Source organism: Callospermophilus lateralis, chromosome 9, assembly GCF_048772815.1.
Source record: "Callospermophilus lateralis isolate mCalLat2 chromosome 9, mCalLat2.hap1, whole genome shotgun sequence".
Lineage (NCBI taxonomy): Eukaryota > Metazoa > Chordata > Mammalia > Rodentia > Sciuridae > Callospermophilus > Callospermophilus lateralis.
This window is the reverse complement of record NC_135313.1, coordinates 46,213,371-46,232,527: the sequence shown is the minus strand read 5'-3', so window position 1 is coordinate 46,232,527 and position 19,157 is coordinate 46,213,371. Positions and strand designations below refer to the sequence as shown.

At 35.0% G+C, this 19,157-nt stretch overlaps 1 protein-coding gene across 1 annotated transcript in view; it reads left to right on the top strand.

The window, feature by feature from the left end:
* Fam171b (family with sequence similarity 171 member B) overlaps window positions 1–19,157 on the top strand; it is a 60,126-nt gene that overhangs the window by 26,297 nt on the left and 14,672 nt on the right. Inside the window, exons 2-3 of the mRNA XM_076866697.2 lie at window positions 10,927–11,160; window positions 18,252–18,344. Of these exons, the coding sequence (XP_076722812.1) occupies window positions 10,927–11,160; window positions 18,252–18,344 (327 nt within the window). The remainder of the gene's footprint in view (window positions 1–10,926; window positions 11,161–18,251; window positions 18,345–19,157) is intronic.

Below are 19,157 nucleotides of genomic sequence, written 5' to 3'. Positions count from 1 at the left end.
GATATAGTTCTCTCTGGTCTATCCATCAGTTACACTAAATTGGGCATACTTAAGGACACAGTGTCTCTGTGTTGCAAAGGAGTCTAGAGTACTTGTATTCAATTCAAGTAATTCACTCTTAATTCATCCCCAAGGGGGCATTGTACCCTAGCTAAGAAAATTAACCAGACTTACATTGTTAGATTCATGAGAGGGAACATTCAGTAATTGTTGATTCCCCAAAGGTCTTTTTGTCTTTGCCACATATTCTATCATCAGTATATTTGAAACACCTGAGGGGAAAATGTACTATTCAGAGATTCCTGGTGAATGACTCCTTTTAAATAGCAGTTTATTAAGAAACTTAAGTCTAGCACTAGCTCCCCACCCCCAGCTGTACTGCTTGTTCTCATTTTTATTGCTAGCTTCAACTTTGGTTCCAATGTTTTTTTAATTATTTAAAATCATGTAGTAGTTAATTGATAAAATGTGATCACATTTGTTTTTCTAAGAAAAGCAACAACAGTTCTCCTAATTTTGTATTTTGAAGTCATTTTTCAAAATCACAAGAGTTAATAATCTTCTTGAAGTTGCTGAAGGAAGTGGTAAAGAATATAAAAATTTGCACTTCGCTTAAAGTACATAACTTATAGATAGTCTGTGCACAGAAATGGTGGCATATGCAGTGTTTTTCCTTGTTATACCCCCTGCTTAAGGCTTATCTACCTCATTTTACATACTTACATCCTTCCTTTCAATCATTAAATGGTTCTGAATCAAGTGGTCCCAACTGATGGCACTAGAGAAAGGACTTCATTTATTAATTCACTTATTCATTCATTAGAAAATGAGTCTTGATGTTTGAGGCTATCACAGTAAATAAAAAAGCTCATGACCTTGCAGAGTTACCATTCTAGTTGGGGAGACAGAAAATGATCATAATGAGTCAATTATACATGTGTAAAGAAGATAATGTGGAAGTAATTATGGAAAAATAGATCAGAGCATGAGGAGAGTGTTAATATAGCAGGTCTGGTTGCTCAGTTTTTGTGTGTCATGCAGCCTGGAACCATGATTGCCCTCAGCTAGCTCCTTGGGAAGTAGACCTGGATGTGTTCTTACATTATTAATTGATGATGATGATGATGATCTATATGTCTGGAACAATAGGGCATCTTTTCAGCATGTCAAGACTTCTCAGGATTATTTAGCAAGTTTATGATATGCTCCTGGTACTTATGCAGGGTCCGGTGTTTCTACTATGAGTTTCTATATAACAAAAATGTGTCTTATGACTGCCTTGGACCCTAAGACTTGATTGGCCTTCCTTCCACAGAGAGACTTTACATGTGTACCTGTAACTTATAACTAGAGAAAACGTGGTCTGTAATCCCAGAATGAGAAGGACTCAGAATCCTATGTTGATCTCTGAGAACTTTGCCATTCATATCTTTCTCCTCTTTTATTCTTTACAATTTGCTGTAATAAACCTTAGCTGTGGGTATAACCTGCCATCCAGTCATGAGATCTTGTGGTGAATCACTACTTGACGGTAGTCTGGGACTTCTGAAACACAGGGTAAAGGGCTTGGGAGAATAAGAATCATGAGAAGTATCGTTTTGACAGACTTTAGGAGATGAGGGCATGAACCATTGATACTTCTTCCTGGAATTCTATTCTCTTAAGTGTAACAGCTTGTGTGAACACCCAAAGTGGGAGCATGACTGGTATGTTCAGGGAAGTTTAAGGAGGCTACAGTGGATCAGCATGAGTCAGGGTAAAGAAGGGGAAATAAGCCCAGAGAGACAGTGGGGCACATCATCAGACAAGGACATTCATTCTTAGGGTAGATGATGTGAGTTAGTATATGCTTGTTGGATGAATTGGTAAATTCCTCTCCTTCCTCTGGTAAAGAATATCTGTTTTTCATGTTTTCTCAGTTTACTTACTTCTTTTTTTTTTTTCAGTCTTATTCATAACTGGATTGGTCTTTTTTCAGTCTTTACATTTTTTTTTCTGAATTAATTCAGATGAAAAGGCTCACTACTTCCTCTCTCTTCATTTGTGATACCAACATCACCCTGACCTTAGGTGAACACTCTGAGTTGAGTCCTGTTAGTTCAAAGGAAGAGGAGAGCCAGTTCCCCCAACATCCCCTCCCACTCTGGAGAAGGCCTCTGAGCTGTCTTAAGGATGGGTGATTGAGTTCCCAGATTTCAGAGGGCTACCCTATTCACAGTTCTCCCACATGCCTTCAAAACTCAATTTCATAAATGACTATAACCATAAAAAACATCTACTTTGGTCTCCACAAAAGAACCCTTTTCTATACCTTATTTTGACTGAGGTATCTAGTACTTCCATAGCAGCCATGACTAATGCTTTTTCAAATACCTTAATTAACACAATGATTTTTAGTTTTCTGATGCTCTGTATTCTGTGACTTCACATACAGTGTACTTAACAAACCTGTGTTAAATAGGGCTGGGGTTGTAGTTCAGTGGTAGAGTGCTCACCTCACATGTGGAAGGCACTGGGTTCAATCCTCAGCACCACATAAAATAAAATAAAGGTATGGTGTCCATCTACAACCCAAAACATGTTAAACAACAACAACAAAACACCTGTGTTAAATACATTCGTAAGTAATTTCATAAATTATTAAAAACGGTGAAAAATTGGGGAAAAAAAAGTTGGGATGAGAAATGCCTGTGGAGTGAGCCAGGACAATGTGTTGTAGGACCTTGAATCAGATTATTTATTTTCATTGAGGAAAAGGACCCTTTGGATAGGCAAGAAGCATCTGGGTCCAAATACTAATGGCTCAGTGCTCACATTTGTTCCTTTTCAGTTGTCTGTCATTGTGCTAGTTCTTAAATTATAAAGACTCTTTTATGTTACCATTTCATTAGTTTTGATGAATCACACTTACTCAAGCCTTCAGTTCTAATGAGGAAAATGTGTATTTTATTTGTTCCATAGTATTTTTCGCCTTTGGAGATTATGTCCCTATTCTCTTTGATTTGACATTTTCTTTGAAATGAATAATAGTTTACTGCAAATAAATGTTTTTTCCTCAAACATGCACACTATTTTTTTTTTTCTTTTAAACTCCAAAGCCAAAAAGAATTTCGGATCCAGTTCTGGGACTTAAGTAAAGAAAAGCAATCTTTTCTACTTTACTGAGGTTTCTGTTTTTTTAAATTCAGCACCCTTTAAAAGGAGGCTTGTGTGTCCATATTTGAAATTCTGTGAAGATTAAACTGTTTAAGTCCTTTCCCTCTCTGCTTTACAGAATGCATAATTATAAGGTCCTTTCTCTTTATAATCTCTTTTGCTGTTCTTGGCTCTTCTCTAAACCTTCAGCTTTCATTCCAATTAAATAGGAAAATTGTACTAGTACCCTGAGAGAAAGACCTGTGGAACTCCTTTTTTTTTTTTTTTTTTTTTGGTATTGTTTTCTAATAAGGATAAAATTTAATCTTCACTGTGATTCTTTTCCTTATATTTATTTAAGAAATTTTGTTATTATGCAGTCTCTAGTTAAAATGTCCAGGCTAGATGGCTCAAGAAAAAGAAGGAAAAGTTGTACTAATTTCCCAAATCAAGAGAAATCTTAACATGTATTTATTTTTGTGATTATTGTAGTAAAGTAAAATATTTTCACTGGCAACCGTAGGAATAAACTCATGATTTTGCATATAATACTGGCACTATAAAGCTGCCTGTAATTTCAGATGGCTCCTGGGCAAATCCCACAGTGGTCATTTTCTCCCAGAGAAGAGACTGGTCATTTCTGATGTTCTCCTTTCTCTTCCCTCTCCATTTCTCCTTTCATTCACTCTTTCTTTCCTCATCTTCATCTCCTTCCCTGTCTCTTTTCTCTTCTGTATTTATTTGCCATCCCTTATTGAACTCTGGCAAAACACAGGGCTGAGTTTAAAACACTATTGTTTTCCAAGAAGCTTTCTCTATGGAGAGAAAAGACAAATACGGAAAAAAACAAAACACACCCCTGGCAGGTCTTTGAATTTGAGATCTGAACTAAAAACGTACATACAACCAGAGAAGTGAAAAATTCTGCTCCTTTTGTGTACAGTGAATTGAAGAGCTTTCTACTGTCATGTGTAACTGACTGGAACAACAATAACAAAAAATAGACATTCTCCCTGTTCAGAAAACCGGCATGGACCAATTCCATAGCAGATATTGGATCCATATTTTTGGATACTTATAGGAATTATGCATATTCTAAACTAGTATCTAAATCTCATAGATTATGTTAGATACTATAAAAAGTTCTTACGTGTGTATCAACATTACTTTTTAAACTCCTTTATTGTTAGAATTTATGCAGGGTTTTTCTTTTCATGAATAAATTGTCCTCAAGGCAAGACTGTGTTCTGTTAATCAGACTGTAGGTCTGACCCAAGGTAAGTAGTCATTAAATATTTGTTAGTGAATTCATGGAAGTAATATTTCTAATTATTATGAGAAAAATACATTATTCAGCTATATTTTTGTGCTCTTCATTTTTCCTACTTCTCATTAGAGTACTTAAAATTTAGTAAAGACTTTTGAATTTATTTTATCAAACTATTTATTTTTAAAAATTTGACCCGTGGTCTGTTTATCTGTTTATGAAAGCTTCCATTTTAGCATTTTATTCCTATAGAGATAAAAAGTTGTAGTATGTTCCTAAAGAGGAAAAAAAGTTCTATTTGTTGTAAGCATCTACAATAATCTCATTATTAAATGATTATTAAGTGAGATGCTTGCAGCACAGATAGGAAAGAAGCAAGTTAGATTTTTATAGCAGAAATCTGAATGAGGTCGTTTCTCCATATGTGCAGTTGTAACCTACACAATGATAACAGCATAATAGTTTGATGTCAGATTCTCTTGAAAAGTGGTGGGGTTATAATGTTATCAGTCCATCCCAAATAAAGATGTAGCTGTCACCCAAATATATAGTTAGCAGTATTTTTAGAAATTCTTTCTAAACTTTTGAGTTTTGACCTATTTTTTTAAATAGCAAAATCATTATAGTCTTGGTTCTGATATACATATAAAATAAATTCCTTTATACCTACTTATTCATTATTGTTCAAATCTTAGTGATTCTAACTACATAATAATTTTTCTTCTAATCATGTGATAAATAGTAACCAGCAACCAAAGGACCTAGCTCATTGATATGTATTTATTTTTACTCAACATTTAAATTATATGTTTCCTAAGGGTGCAATTGAAATCATTTGATATTGAACCATTTTTAAACCAAGGGTGACATATTGAAAAGAAGATTTTTGTGGGCAAAACATAATGATTATAATTAAGTGACAGAGAAAATAATATGTTCATAAAAAGCTGAAATACACAATGGAGCAGAGTAGGTAGATTATGGAGACAATTGCACTTCTGGTTGAAATCACATGTTTAATCATGGAATCTGCCCAGTCTAAATGTCAAAGTACTTTTGTTGGAGGAGAAAACTAGTAAAGAAATTATTGTGGATATATATTGCTTATGGCTGCTAGTGGTATTTGCATGATCAAACTGTTGACACCACAAAAGTCAGAAGCATCCTATTTAAGATATGAGCACGTAATTCTTATAATTTTCCTTTCTATTTGAAGGATAAAGTGAGGTTCATGTCTCGCTAATTACTTTGACCAAGGTTTGTTTATTTTTTTCATGCTGCTTTAGCTAAAAAGCCTTGCACTGGGGTGAGTGATAAACCAGGTTCCAGGATGGGGAAAAGAGACTCAGAGAAAGTAAATGAGCACTTCCTTCTCAGAATTGATTGAGGGAAAATGAGTGCACTAGTAAGTATGATGAGAGCAAGTCAATGAGAGTGTGTGGAGCACAGACAGTGGGATGTGGACTAGGAAGAACTTGTGAACTCTGCAGCTTTAGCCTCAATGTCCTTGCTTTAACACTGGAAAATGTCTTGCAGGTTTGTTAGGATGAAATTGGTTAACATATGTAATATTTGGCCTTGGGCCTGATATTTGTGTGTGTCTCACATAAAATGTGTGTGTATGTGTCAGTCTCTCCTGCTTTTATAGTGTCCATGGGATTGGGGAGGAAACAATTTCAGGACAGAAGCTAGTTATCTTTTTCCAAGTTGAACTAGAAAGGACCCTGGTGGTCCATCTCCCATTAGGCACTGTCTCCTGAACCATCAAAGGTACAGCTACAGGGGATCCCATCAGAGAGGGAGAGTATTTTCGATAATCAAAATTTGACCTTTGTAAAATTTTTTTCTAAATATATTTTCTCATAAAATTTGCAACATTGTAAGCTAAAAAAAATAAAATCATACATTCTGGATCAGGAAACCTTTAAAAAACATTTTATGAATCAAACACAGCTTCAGATTGTCAGGAGTTGACTGTGGTTTATTTTGGCAACTGTATTTTTTCAAGGATGAAACAGATGGAGCATGTAGTTATTTTGTGAATTTAACTGTGGTTTTACCACACTTGGGGAATTTGAGATTCCAAAGACTGAGAATTTTTGAAATTGATATTTGAAGCAAATTGATTAATAAATTCCCCATGGAATATCATTTCTTGATATGCTGTCAAAGAAGCCATTTTAAGCACATTTGTTTTGAATAACACAATTATCAAATTTAAATAAGGAGTACTAATTAACTTTTAGTTATTTTCCCCTTAACTTTCAGTTATGGCCAACCTCTCTCTCAACTGATTTCTCATGGTTTTTATTTTTTTTTTAAGTTCTTCAGCTGTCATTGTTTTATGATAAAAAATAGTTACAAATCAATATTGATGTAGATAAAAGTAAAATTTTTAAAATTCTACCACAATGAAGAAAAATGGATTAATCTTCCTAAATGCAAACAAATCAAGTTAGAGCTCTAATACCCCAAACTGAATACCTTTTTTATGCATTATAATTCTTATTACACATATACAGCACAATTTTTCATATCTCTTTGTATATAAAGTATGTTAACACCAATTCATGTCTTCATACATGTACTTTGGATAATGATGTCTATCACATTCCACCATCCTTGCTAACCCCATGCCTGGTCCCTTCCCCTCCAGCCCCTCTGCCTTATCTAGAGTTGTCTATTCCTCCCATGCTCCCCTTCCCTACCTCATTATGAGTCAGCCTCCTTATGCCAAAGAAAAGTATTTAATATTATCCTTCCTTTCTTTTACTTTCTCTTAGAAAAGTGAGTGGCCTGCTAATAAAATACACTGTACGTATCATTTAAGGCACTTGCTTGAGGAACAAGCAACAGGAACTGACTGTTGCTACAGTAAGTAAAGGGACTTCACAGGAAGGATTATGGTGGAGCTCACAGATTTGCCAGAGGACTGCACAACCCAGTCTCTGGTAAGAGAGGACCAGGGCAGAGCGCAAAACATAATGGTAGAATCTTGTGGCCTTTCTAGGATATTCAACTCTATAACCATCAGCCTCTGTGTGTCTTTATTCACATTTTGAGGTCCTGAGAGTCTCTGTCAAGGCAGTCTGTATTAGCGGGGTACTTTATGCAAGTGGCTCAGTAAATTTTGACTAGAGGATTAGGGGATGAGTGGCTGGGTACCGTACTCTGTACTCAACAGTTCTTTGTACCTGATGAACCTTTTCAACTGTTCATCATGTCATCTACAATACAACACTTTATTTTTTACCCAAGAGTTTCATTTCCCATTTAATTTGAGGCCATAGATTGTTATAAGTGTGTATGTGTGTTGCTAGGAGACATTTTGTTTTTTCTTATAAATTGATGTCAGATAAGAATTGAAGCTCTCAGTGATGATCATGATCCTATGTTCTTTGGGTTAATTTTAGTAATGTGACCCTAAACCTCAGTGTTATAAGGTACAAAGATGGCTTTGGAGTTCTTGGTGGTTTTGGGAAGCTTGCCTAACCTGTCTTAATCCTCATGTCTTCATTGGCAGAATGAACTTAATATATTTTACAAAGGAATATTGAGATTTTTTGTGATAATATGTATAAAAGGCTTTGTATGTACCAGAAATGTATATATATATATTGCCAGTTCTTTATATATGATTTTAAATTATTACATGGTTTTAGTTAATGAGTTGCATTTATATGATGGAAAAAAATTGTTGAGGACCAGATGACATTAAGACCCAAAGTTCAACTGATCTTTTTAGTACCAGACATTCCTAAATTTATTTTTCCATTTTTTTTTTATTATTTTTGGTGGTTTTGGAGGTCAAACTCGGGACCTCACACAAGCGAGGCAAGCACTCTACCAAAAATCTTAAAAGTAATGATAGTAATGACTACTCACAAATAATCTGACTTCCCACATGGCTAATATTAAAGACTGGAAGAATGCCAAGTAAATTGAAAGAAAACAGAATTGTGGATATCTTTCATTTTTCTATATTTTGCCTTGAAATTCTTCCTTAGATTTACTTTGAGTATATAGTCATACATTTCTTGATGGCAAGAGGGTTCTGAGAAATGTATCATCTGGAGATTTTGTCATTGTGTGAACATTATATAATGTACTCACACAAACCGCTGGACAGAGTAGATGTGAGATAGTCTGCTGTCAGCATAACACGACACACTATCTCACAAGAGACTTTCTAAGTCGAAGGAGTATATTCTAAAATAATGTAAATAGCATAGTAAATACATAAGCCAGAAACATAGTTGCTTGTTACCTGTCATCAAGCATTATGTACTGTACACAATTTTATGTGATATGCTTTTATAGCATTGGCAGCACAAATGGTTTGTTTCCACCAGCATATCCACAAACACACGAGGAAAGCCTTGTACTCTGACATTATGATGGCCATGTTGTCCATAAATAATAGGAGTTCTTCACCTGTATTACAATCTGAGAAGCCCACTGGTATTCATTAAGCTAGCTCATGACCAAAATGTCACTGTGGAGTACAGGACTGTATGTGAGATTGGCTGTCCTGGAAATAGCAATGCCTCACTCAGACTGATGGATCCTTAGTTTAAGGACTGATGGATACCTTCTCTTACATTTTCTCAATCAATTCTTCTCCTCCCCACCCTCCAAACTTGGGCTAGTATTGCTTGAAAGCACATAATCAGACAGTGCAGTGGCTTAAGAACACAAGTTTTGTGCAGGGTGCGGTGATGCACACCTGTAATCCCAGTGGCCCAGGAGGGTTAGGAGAATTGCGAGTTCAAAGCCAGCCTCAGCAAAAGTGAGGCCCTAAGCAATTCAGTAAGACCCTGTCTCTAAATAAAATACAAAAAATAAAGCTGGGGATATGGCTCAGTGTTCAAGTGCTCCTGAGTTCAGTCCCTGCCACCCCCTGCCAAAAACAACAACAACAACAACAAACAAGCTTTGAGGAGAGCAGTACTGAGTTTATGCCTGTCCCATCTGCTGTGGGTTAGTTGTGGCCAATAGTCAAACCTCTCTGTTACTAATATATGTAAGAAGGAAGAAAACAACACTGTCTCTCTAGTGAGGGTTTTTTAAAGGATCAGAGCTAATTTATTTTTTAACTTTCTTCATTGTACCTTCCTAGGACTGAGTGGTTGTTAATTTTTTCTATTTGTACTTAGAATACCTATTATTCAAAAGCAATATAAAGTCCAGTGTATTTTAACAAAGAATAGACGAGGTTTAATGGCCTTTTTAAAATTAATATCATGGCATAGTCAACATTGACTAGTCTATGTTTGTCTGACATGCTTTTCTTGGTTAAAAGAAAAATGTTAGGTGAAAAATCACTTTATGCAAATATAGAGCAAAACAGTTAATCCTTAAAAGATATTTCTTAACTTGGAATGGAACCACCATTTGACCCAGCTATCCCGCTCGTTGGTTTATACCTAAAGGACTTAAAATCGGCATACTACAGTAATGCAGTCACATCAATGTTTATAGCGCAGCTCAATTCACAATAGCTAAGCTATGGAACAAACCTAGGTGCCCTTCAACAGATGAGTGGATAAAGAAACTGCGGTATATATACACAATGGAGTATTACTCAGCATTAAAAGAGAATAAAATTATGGCATTTGCAGGTGAATGGATGGAGTTGGAGAATATCATGCTAAGCAAAATAAGCCAATTCCAAAAAAACCAAAGGCCAAATGTTTTCTATGATGTGTGGATGTCGATCCATATGGGGGGTGCAAGGGAAGAATGGAAGAAGTTTGGATTGGGTAGAGGGGAATAAGGAGAGGGGAAGAAGCATGAGAGTAGGAAAGGTGGTGGAATGAGATGGGCATCATTACTCTAGGCACATTTATGATTGCTTGGCAAAGATGTTGTGAAGCATGCTTGCAAAGGCATTTTTAGTGTGGTACAAATTCTTTTTTAGCTGGATGCTCTCATTAGTAAAGCCAGTGAGCACATGGTCAAGATTTTTACTTGAGGAGTAAGACTGCTTTAACTCTAATTTTCTTCAATTTATGTTAATTTTTTCTGTACTTAATGAATAATTCTTTTTGATATTTTAGGGAATAATTTGTTTGATACTTTGTATATTAGGAACTAAAAAGCATCCTCTGCTTTCTAGAGAAAACAACAAAATAAAGGAATTAGTCATGCACTTCTGTGGTATTCAGATGCATTTTATCTAAGAATTCGGACTGCATTTGGAATTAGTATTAAATTTTTGTAACTTGATTCATTAGAATTAGTGAAACAGGGTAAAAGTATATTTATGTGTCAAAAGGAATGGGTACTGCTTTCTTTTAATAGAAAAAAATGGAGAAAATACTGTGCCTTATTAAAAATAAGTGTTTAAATCTATTTAGCTTTAGAAAGAAGAATGAATTTGTTGAATTTTTCTCTTTATCCTTTCATCAATATTTCTTTATTCAGTTTTATACTGTTATTTGAATGAGTTGAGGGACATTTTATAGTACAATGACATGCACTGTAGGATCTAATAGGTTACCATTTCTGCCTTTCTCTTCCAGTGTCTGTATTTATGCTGAAAGTTCAGGTGAATGACATCATCAGTCGTCAATACCTGAGTCAAGCAGTTGTTGAAGTATTTGTAAACTACACGAAGACAAATTCCACAATAACTAAAAACAATGGAGCAGTGTTGATAAAAGTACCCTATAAATTAGGCCTCAGCTTAACCATTATTGCTTACAAAGATGGCTACGTGTTGACTGCTCTGCCTTGGAAGACTGGAAGAATGCCAAGTAAGCATTTAAATTGCTTTGCATTCACTAAATGTAAATGATATGCATTTTCTCTCTTGGGACTATGTTGTTCTGGTAAGCTGAAAATGACTTTCTCTTAGGGAAGTCTACTGAAGTAGGTAAGAAGGGAGGCCAGTGAAGAAAACATAGTCTGTTTGGGCTGCTATAACAAAATATTGAAAATTGGTGGTTTGTAAATAGCACAGATTTATTTCTCATGTTCTTTTTTTTTTTTTTTTTTTTTTTTTTTTTTTTTTTTTTTTAATTAATTTTTATTGTAGGTTGTTCAAAACATTACATAGTTTTTGATATATCATAATTCACACTTTGATTCAAGTGGGATATGAACTCCCATTTTTACCCCATATACAGATTGCAGAATCACATCAGTTGCACATTGATTTACATATTGCCATTCTGGAGTCTGTTGTATTCTGCTGCCTTTCCCATCCTCCGCTATCCCCCCTCCCCCCTCCCCTCCCCTCTTCTCTCTCTACCCCCTCTACTGTAATTCATTTCTCCCCCTTATATTTTCCCTCCTTTCCCCTCAGAGTTGGTGTCTGGTGAGGGTCTGCTTTCTGGATGTAGATGGCACCTTTTCACTGTGCCCTCACTTGGTGGAAGGGGCCAAAAGGAGTTCCCTTGGGCCTATTTTTAAAGGGCACTAATTTCATTCATGAAAGCTCTCCCCTCTTGACCTAGTTACCACACAAAAGGCCCCATTTCTTAATGCCATCACCTTGGGGTTAGATTTCAGCATAATTGGGGGGACATAAACATTCAAGCCACAGCAATCATGAAGTCATTTTTCTTCTAAAGAAGCTTAAAGGAATTGTGCTGCAGGTGGTAATAGATTGATTGGTATTTTCAAAGGATTAGTGAAAAGCAGGGTGGGCCAGGTTGTGGGGACAGATGATGGAAGAACCTTTGGAAAAGATTAGACAAAAGAATTAGATTTGTATGTTAAATAGTAAGGCAGCCATTGTAGATTCTTGAGCACAGTGAGTTTAAATATAGAAACTGCATCTCTGCAACAGTGTATAAGCAACAGTGTTAAAGTTGACTCAGATAGCCTGACTAAGAAACTGTGACAGCGCTCCTGGTGCGCAGGGACCACAGCCTGGATTAGGAGAAGGAGTGAAAAGGATAGGGGAATACGAGAGACAAACTGAAGAAAGCATTGGCAGGGCTTAGCGTGACTAATTGGATATTGGGAAAGTTGTGCCACACAAGATACTGAAATGCAAGCCTGACTGATTGGAAGGAGGACCCATTATATTATCAGTTTCTTTTTACTGTAGGGTTCTTGTTAGAATTTAGATAATTCACTTGGTTTCATATTGAAAACATTTGAATTCTTGAATTGTTAATGATAAACAAAATGAAAAATAAGATTTAAACAAGTAAAACTTGAATAAAGTCATAATCAGAAAAACATAATAGAAATGAGCTTAATGTGATTTGTGTTTTAAATATATGCTTTTTTTTCCCCCAAAGAAAGAACTTAACCACACTATTTATGCAATAAACAGAAAAACAATAATGAAAGAAGAAACCAGGTAAAATGATCCAAAAGAACTAATGAAGATTAAAGTGGATTGATATATACAGGAAAATATAAAAAAAGAGATGATTGACAAAATACTGATTCTTTGAAATTTAAAAGAAAACACAGTATCTGGCTAACCTAAACAGAAAACAGGCAATAAAAGACAAGGAAAAGAAGAGGAATACATAAAAACTTCAGAGTCATACATAAAAACTTCAGACTCATAAAATGTTGCACACCAAATTTGGCAGTAAGCTTAAAAAGTTCAATAAAATGAAAAACTTTCTGATACACAAATGATTATACTGGTTTCTGATGAAGTAGGCCCAGAATATTCTAGGTAAAAATAACCTGATTCAAAGATTACTTTAAAAGTATTCCAGATCTTTCACAAAACTAATGTACTGTGATCCTAAGATCTAATAGAGGTGATATCAATAGATGCTCTTATGTGTGTGTTCTCTTTCTTCTATAGACCAATCTTACCTGTAACTCCAAAGGAAACATTCTTAAAACAGAATAGTAAGAAGTTGTTTATCATTGTTTAAGTGTAACTTCCTATTAAAACCAAGTAGTTTTCTTTTCTTGTAGGATTGTGGGATGATAACTATGTTAAACTCTATTAACTTTATGTATCATATTAATAGAACAAATTATAACTACTGTCTTATAATATCAATATTTGAATCTATATGTAAATAAAGTCTTTAAAATCCCATAATAATGAAGGTATGCTTAACATGGTAAGGATTTCACAAACATACCTAATTAAAATATTAGACGTGATCCTACTAAAATAAATAAACACAGATATTCATACTATTTTACACTGTAGAGGTTCTTAGAGTAAAAAGCTGTTACAAGTGGGGGAAAAAGGGATTACTATTAGAGAAGATCAAACCATTTTTATTTTTTGGTACCAGGCATTGAACTCGGGGGCATTCAACCAGTGAGCCACATCCCAGCCTAATTTTGTATTTTATTAGAGACGGGGTCTCACTGAGTTGCTTAGCGCCTCATTATTGCTGAGGTTGGCTTTGAACTCATGATCCTCCTGTCTAAGCCTCCTGAGCTGCTGGGATTACAGGCATGTGCACCGGCTCCCATTATTTTTTGATATGATCATATTCCTAGAAAATTACAGAGCATCAATCTTAAAATTCTTAAAATCAGTGGAATTTCAAGATTTATTGATCACAAAATTAGCATTTGTGCAAATTAGTATATGTTCTTATATTTCAGCAATAGTAACCAGTTAGGAAAAATAATGATAAGAATCTCTCTCAGAACAATAACGTTATTTAGGGCAACCTAACAAAAACACAAACAAAAAAACCTTAAAACAGCTATGTGTGTTAGGAAACTAAAACTACCAAATATGACAGACATAAAAATACACACACACACACACATAAATCAACCACTACAAAAAAACTGAATAAGCCAAAATCCTGGATAACTGGAAAAATATGTTTCTTTTTAGGAAGCTTGAATATAGTAATGATTTTACTACTACTACTTTTTTTTTAAATACTTATGTTTTAGTTGTAGTTGGACACAATACCTTTATTTTGTTTATTTTTATGTGGTGCTGAGGATCAAACCCAGGGCCTCACACATGATAGGTGAGTGCTCTACTGCTGAACCACAACCCCCAGATTCACTTCTCCTTAAATTGGTTTATAATCTTAATTCATTTTGTTTAAAAAAAAAAAAAAAGATTTGCTAGGGGCCATTTGCCATTCCAGACTAAGAAATTGTATTGTGATACAAATTGAGCATATTAAATATGTATTCTGGGATAAGGAATCATTATAAATCATTGAGAAAAGTGAAATATCAATGGTATAGAGCTGTTTTGGTAAACTGTTTGGAATGAGTTAATTGGATCCATATGCCAACATACATTGTTCAAAGAGAGCAGATGCAATCAAATAATATTAAATATAAAGAAAAAACCTGTCTGAACTTTGAATTAGGAATGATCTGTTTAAATTAAAAGCAGTAAAAGATGTCATAAAAGTTAGTTCATCATTTTTAAAAAACAAAAGGCTCAGACTCCTGTACATCAAAAAGCCACAACAGCAAAAGGCCCTCAAACTCCTGTGCATAGAGCCACTGAGGTTGGAAATGTATGTGAAACAGTAAGAGATGACGTCTTTGATACGGAAGAACTTTCACAAATCAGTAAGCAAGTGCCAATGCCCTCCCTAAATGAGGTGAATGGACCATGTGATGACCTAACAGTGTTCAAAAATGGAAATACAAATAATTGGTTAACAAAATAGCATGCTGTACCTTCCTAATAAACCAAGAGCTGAACACCAAATACACACTTCTAAGATTTTCACCATGGAAAAGTTTTTAAAAAGTAGAGAAGAATGAAATTATGGCATTTGCCAGTAACTGGGTGGAGCTGGAGAATATTATGCTAAACAAAATAAGCCAATCCCAGAAAACCAAAGGCTGAATGTTTTCTCTGATATGTGGATGCTGGTCCATAATGGTGGTGGTGGGGAGCTAGGGAAGTATACAGTTACTTTAGATTAAAGTAGAGGGGAGTAAAGGGAGGGGATGGATATGGGTAGGAAGGATAATAGAATGAATCGGACATTATTACCCTAGGTTGTATAGTCATACAGCCAGTGTTATTCTATATCATGTATAACCAGAAGAATAAGAAATTATACTCCACTTATGTTTGATGTGTCAAAATGCATTCTACTCTCATGTATAACTAATTAGAACAAATTTTAAGAAAGTGAGTTCCAGTTTCAAACCCGCACCTAGATGTGGCATTTATACACAATGGAGTATTACTCTGCATTAAGAAATGACAAAATCATAGAATTTGGAGGGAAATGGATGGCATTAGAGCAGATTATGCTAAGTGAAGCTAGCCAATCCCTTAAAAACAAATGCCAAATGTCTTCTTTGATATAAGGAGAGTAACTAAGAACAGAGTAGGGAAGAAGAGCATGAGAAGAAGATTAACATTAAACAGGGATGAGAGGTGGGAGGGAAAGGGAGAGAGAAGGGAAATTGCATGTAAATGGAAGGAGACCCTCAGGGGTATACAAAATTACATACAAGAGGAAGTGAGGGGAAAGGAGGGAAAATATAAGGGGGAGAAATGAATTACAGTAGAGGGGGTAGAGAGAGAAGAGGGGAGGGGAGGGGGGAGGGGGGATAGTAGAGGATAGGAAAGGCAGCAGAATACAACAGACTCCAGAATGGCAATATGTAAATCAATGGTTGTGCAACTGAAGTGATTCTGCAATCTGTATATGGGGTAAAAATGGGAGTTCATATCCCACTTGAATCAAAGTGTGAAATATGATATATCAAGAACTATGTAATGTTTTGAACAACCTACAATAAAAATTAATTAAAAAAAAAAAAAAAAAACCTGCACCTAGATTAGTGTCAGAGGAACTTGCATTATGCGTTTTGGTTAAATTAATAGATTTGTAAAGGAGAGCATTAATGTGGTAAGGAAGCAGCAGGCAGTAGCATTAATGACTTCAGAGTCTTTATCAACAAACTTACTAGAATCTCTTGTGAAAACAAACATACAAATAATAGAGTGGAAGACATTCGTCCACCAGATGTTAGTTCACTATTATTACAAAAATATTGGAACTATTAGAAATCTAAATCTATAATATTATTGCACGTAGTATAGGGCTTACGTAAACCTTGATGCTTTAACAAACGAGACATGTGGCCTTACATACGTTATGAAGAGACTCTGTTTAGAGACAGAAGTGCTGATGTTATTAAATGACAAAAGCAGTGTGAAAATATTCTGTATATTATACTTATTTTAAAAATCACAGTAAGAATTATCAAAGGATATAATATTAATGATTGTTTCTGTGGGGTTTTGCAATAACCATCATTTTGTATTTCTTAACATTTTTACCATGGAGATTATATCCCTTTTATAGTAAGAAAAAAATTTTAAGTGAAAAGAAATCAAAGTATAATTTTAGTGAGGTTTAGAAAGATTCTCCCCAGGTTTTGTAGCCTTAAGAAGCTGTCAGGGAAATCCCTCTTACAAAGAAAGTATACAAATATGGGTTAAGGCCCTGCTTGTAATCCTCCTGAGGTCCAGGCTACAATCTCTCCACCTCCTCTCCAGTATAATAAATCCACTACTTCAAATCCTAATGTATCCTGAAATTGAAATTACACTTTCATTTGGCAAGTCATTTTCTGTGCAAGTAACTAGAAGTATATTTCATTTTACTTTCACCCATCATTGTACGCTTTTAGCATTTCCCCCCTTTTTCATATTTCCTTTAACGGTCTTTTAAATATCTAAAAGTATTAAAATTATTTCCATGTAAATGTGTTTTGTCTTCTAAGAGGCTTGAGGATACTGTGTTATTTTTCTTCATTTTAGATGCTTACTTAGCATAGGGTAAAGATACAAAATGAGAAGTTGTGGTTTTGATAGTTTCCCAAAACTTATTCATTTTTTTTTTTTTTTTTTGGTACTAGGGACTGAACTTGGGCACTTGACCACTGAGTCACATCCTCAGCCCTATAGCCCTATTTTGCATTTTTTTAAATTTAGAGACAGGACCTTACTGAGTTGCTTAGCGACTCATGTTTTCTGAGGCTGGCTTTGAACTCATGATCCTCCTGCCTCAGCCTCCCAAGCTACTGAGATTACAGGCATGTGCCTTATTTTTTTGATTTTTCTTATTTATAAGATGATATTTTGTCTCAGTTTCTTGACCCCAATTTTGAAACAATTTAGTTATAATATACTAATTGAAATAATAATAGAAGGGATATCAGTAACATAGACCAAGTGAATCAGGGGCAGGGAGATGGGAAGGAAAGGGAAGGTCCTGGGGAATGAGATGGATCAAATTATGTTGTGTGCATGTACAAATATAGCATATTGAATTCCATTATGTGTAATTATAATGTGCCAATAAAAAATGGAGAAAATAAGTTGTTTCAAATGATCCGCCCTTACTCATCCAGCATAACTACTAAATGTTGCCTGTGAATCATTTTCTGTGTGCTAAATTGGTTCCTCCTCTGCCAACTCTGAGTTCGGTTGACATACTAACTTGTAAGCAAAAGAGTATTATTGTGATCTTATATGGACAGTTAAAAGTGGAGAGTAGGTATGTCATAAGTATCTCTAGTTAAAGAACCTTGAGTCATGAAGCCAAAATTTTTTTTTTCAAAATCCTAAGAACTGAAGAACAATTATACAGAGAAAATAGCACAGTTATTTAAGCACTTAATCATTTGCATCTGGGTCCCATTATAGAACTTCATAAGTCACCTTGGTCAAACTATTTGAAATAGAAAAGACCAATAGAATAAAATAGTAATGTTAATATTTTTTCTATTATTTTTCTCTGTCATATTTCATATCCATTCTTCCTTTGTCTTAAATTGCTCTTCCCATCAAGTAGTTTGCTTTTTTCCACTTTTTAGGACTTTCTGTGATAGAACTATATTGGTCTCAGTTTTTCCCCTACATTAAATGTTTTAATTGTGCTATATTTCACAGTTTATTCATCAATTACACTTTCACTGTTCCCACAAAGCCAAGCAAATATATGGCTATTTGAAGACACTGTTTTGATTACTGGAAAATTAGCTGGTAAGTATAGAAATTCTTACTTACACTTGAAATGATTATTATGTAAGTGAATTAATATGGATTATAACTTGGGAAAAACATAAATTGGTCAGTGATTAGTATTGACTATAATCTGAACTGATTCTCATCTTAGTATAAAACTATATTATGTGTTTTATATAGATATAGAAAACATTATTCTGGGAATTGTTTTTTTCTTTTACTATTTTAACACCCATATGGGAATAGTTGATTTTAGAAAATACTGAAAACAGTGTCTGTCTGTGCTTTACATCACTTCTCTCACTGGGGCATTGTGGCTGGTGAAATAAGGAAAAGGTCCCAGAGAACTTCTGGGCTCTCCGATTGCAGGTCATTCCTTTTTTGTCCCTTGGGTTAACCTTGCTGCTTGGGTGAGAGAGGTCTCAGACTGGGTAGTGGATCTGCTAGGCAGATATAGCTTGTCCTACTTGCATATCCCAAAGGAAAGAATGCAAATGGCCTTATTGGGGGTACTGATTCAAGCTGAGTCCTCCTGTTCTTCTTTTCCAACTCTGAAGATGATCCTTTGGTCCTTACCTTAACTCCCCAGGCCCTTTAATTGGTACTTAGGAGAAAACTTAATACTATTATTGGGGGAGGGGAAACATTGAACTTGGGCCTGGTTAATCTTGGAATAATTTACTGAGTGAGGTAGTAGACCTCTTACTGAGCTGTCAAGAAATTTGGCAGAATTTTGAATCACTAATTCTGCTCGGGTATGACAGAATGGAGGATGTGGAATTGTGTTTGGAGGGATCAGAAGAAGTAGGAACCACGTATCTTCAGAGGTCA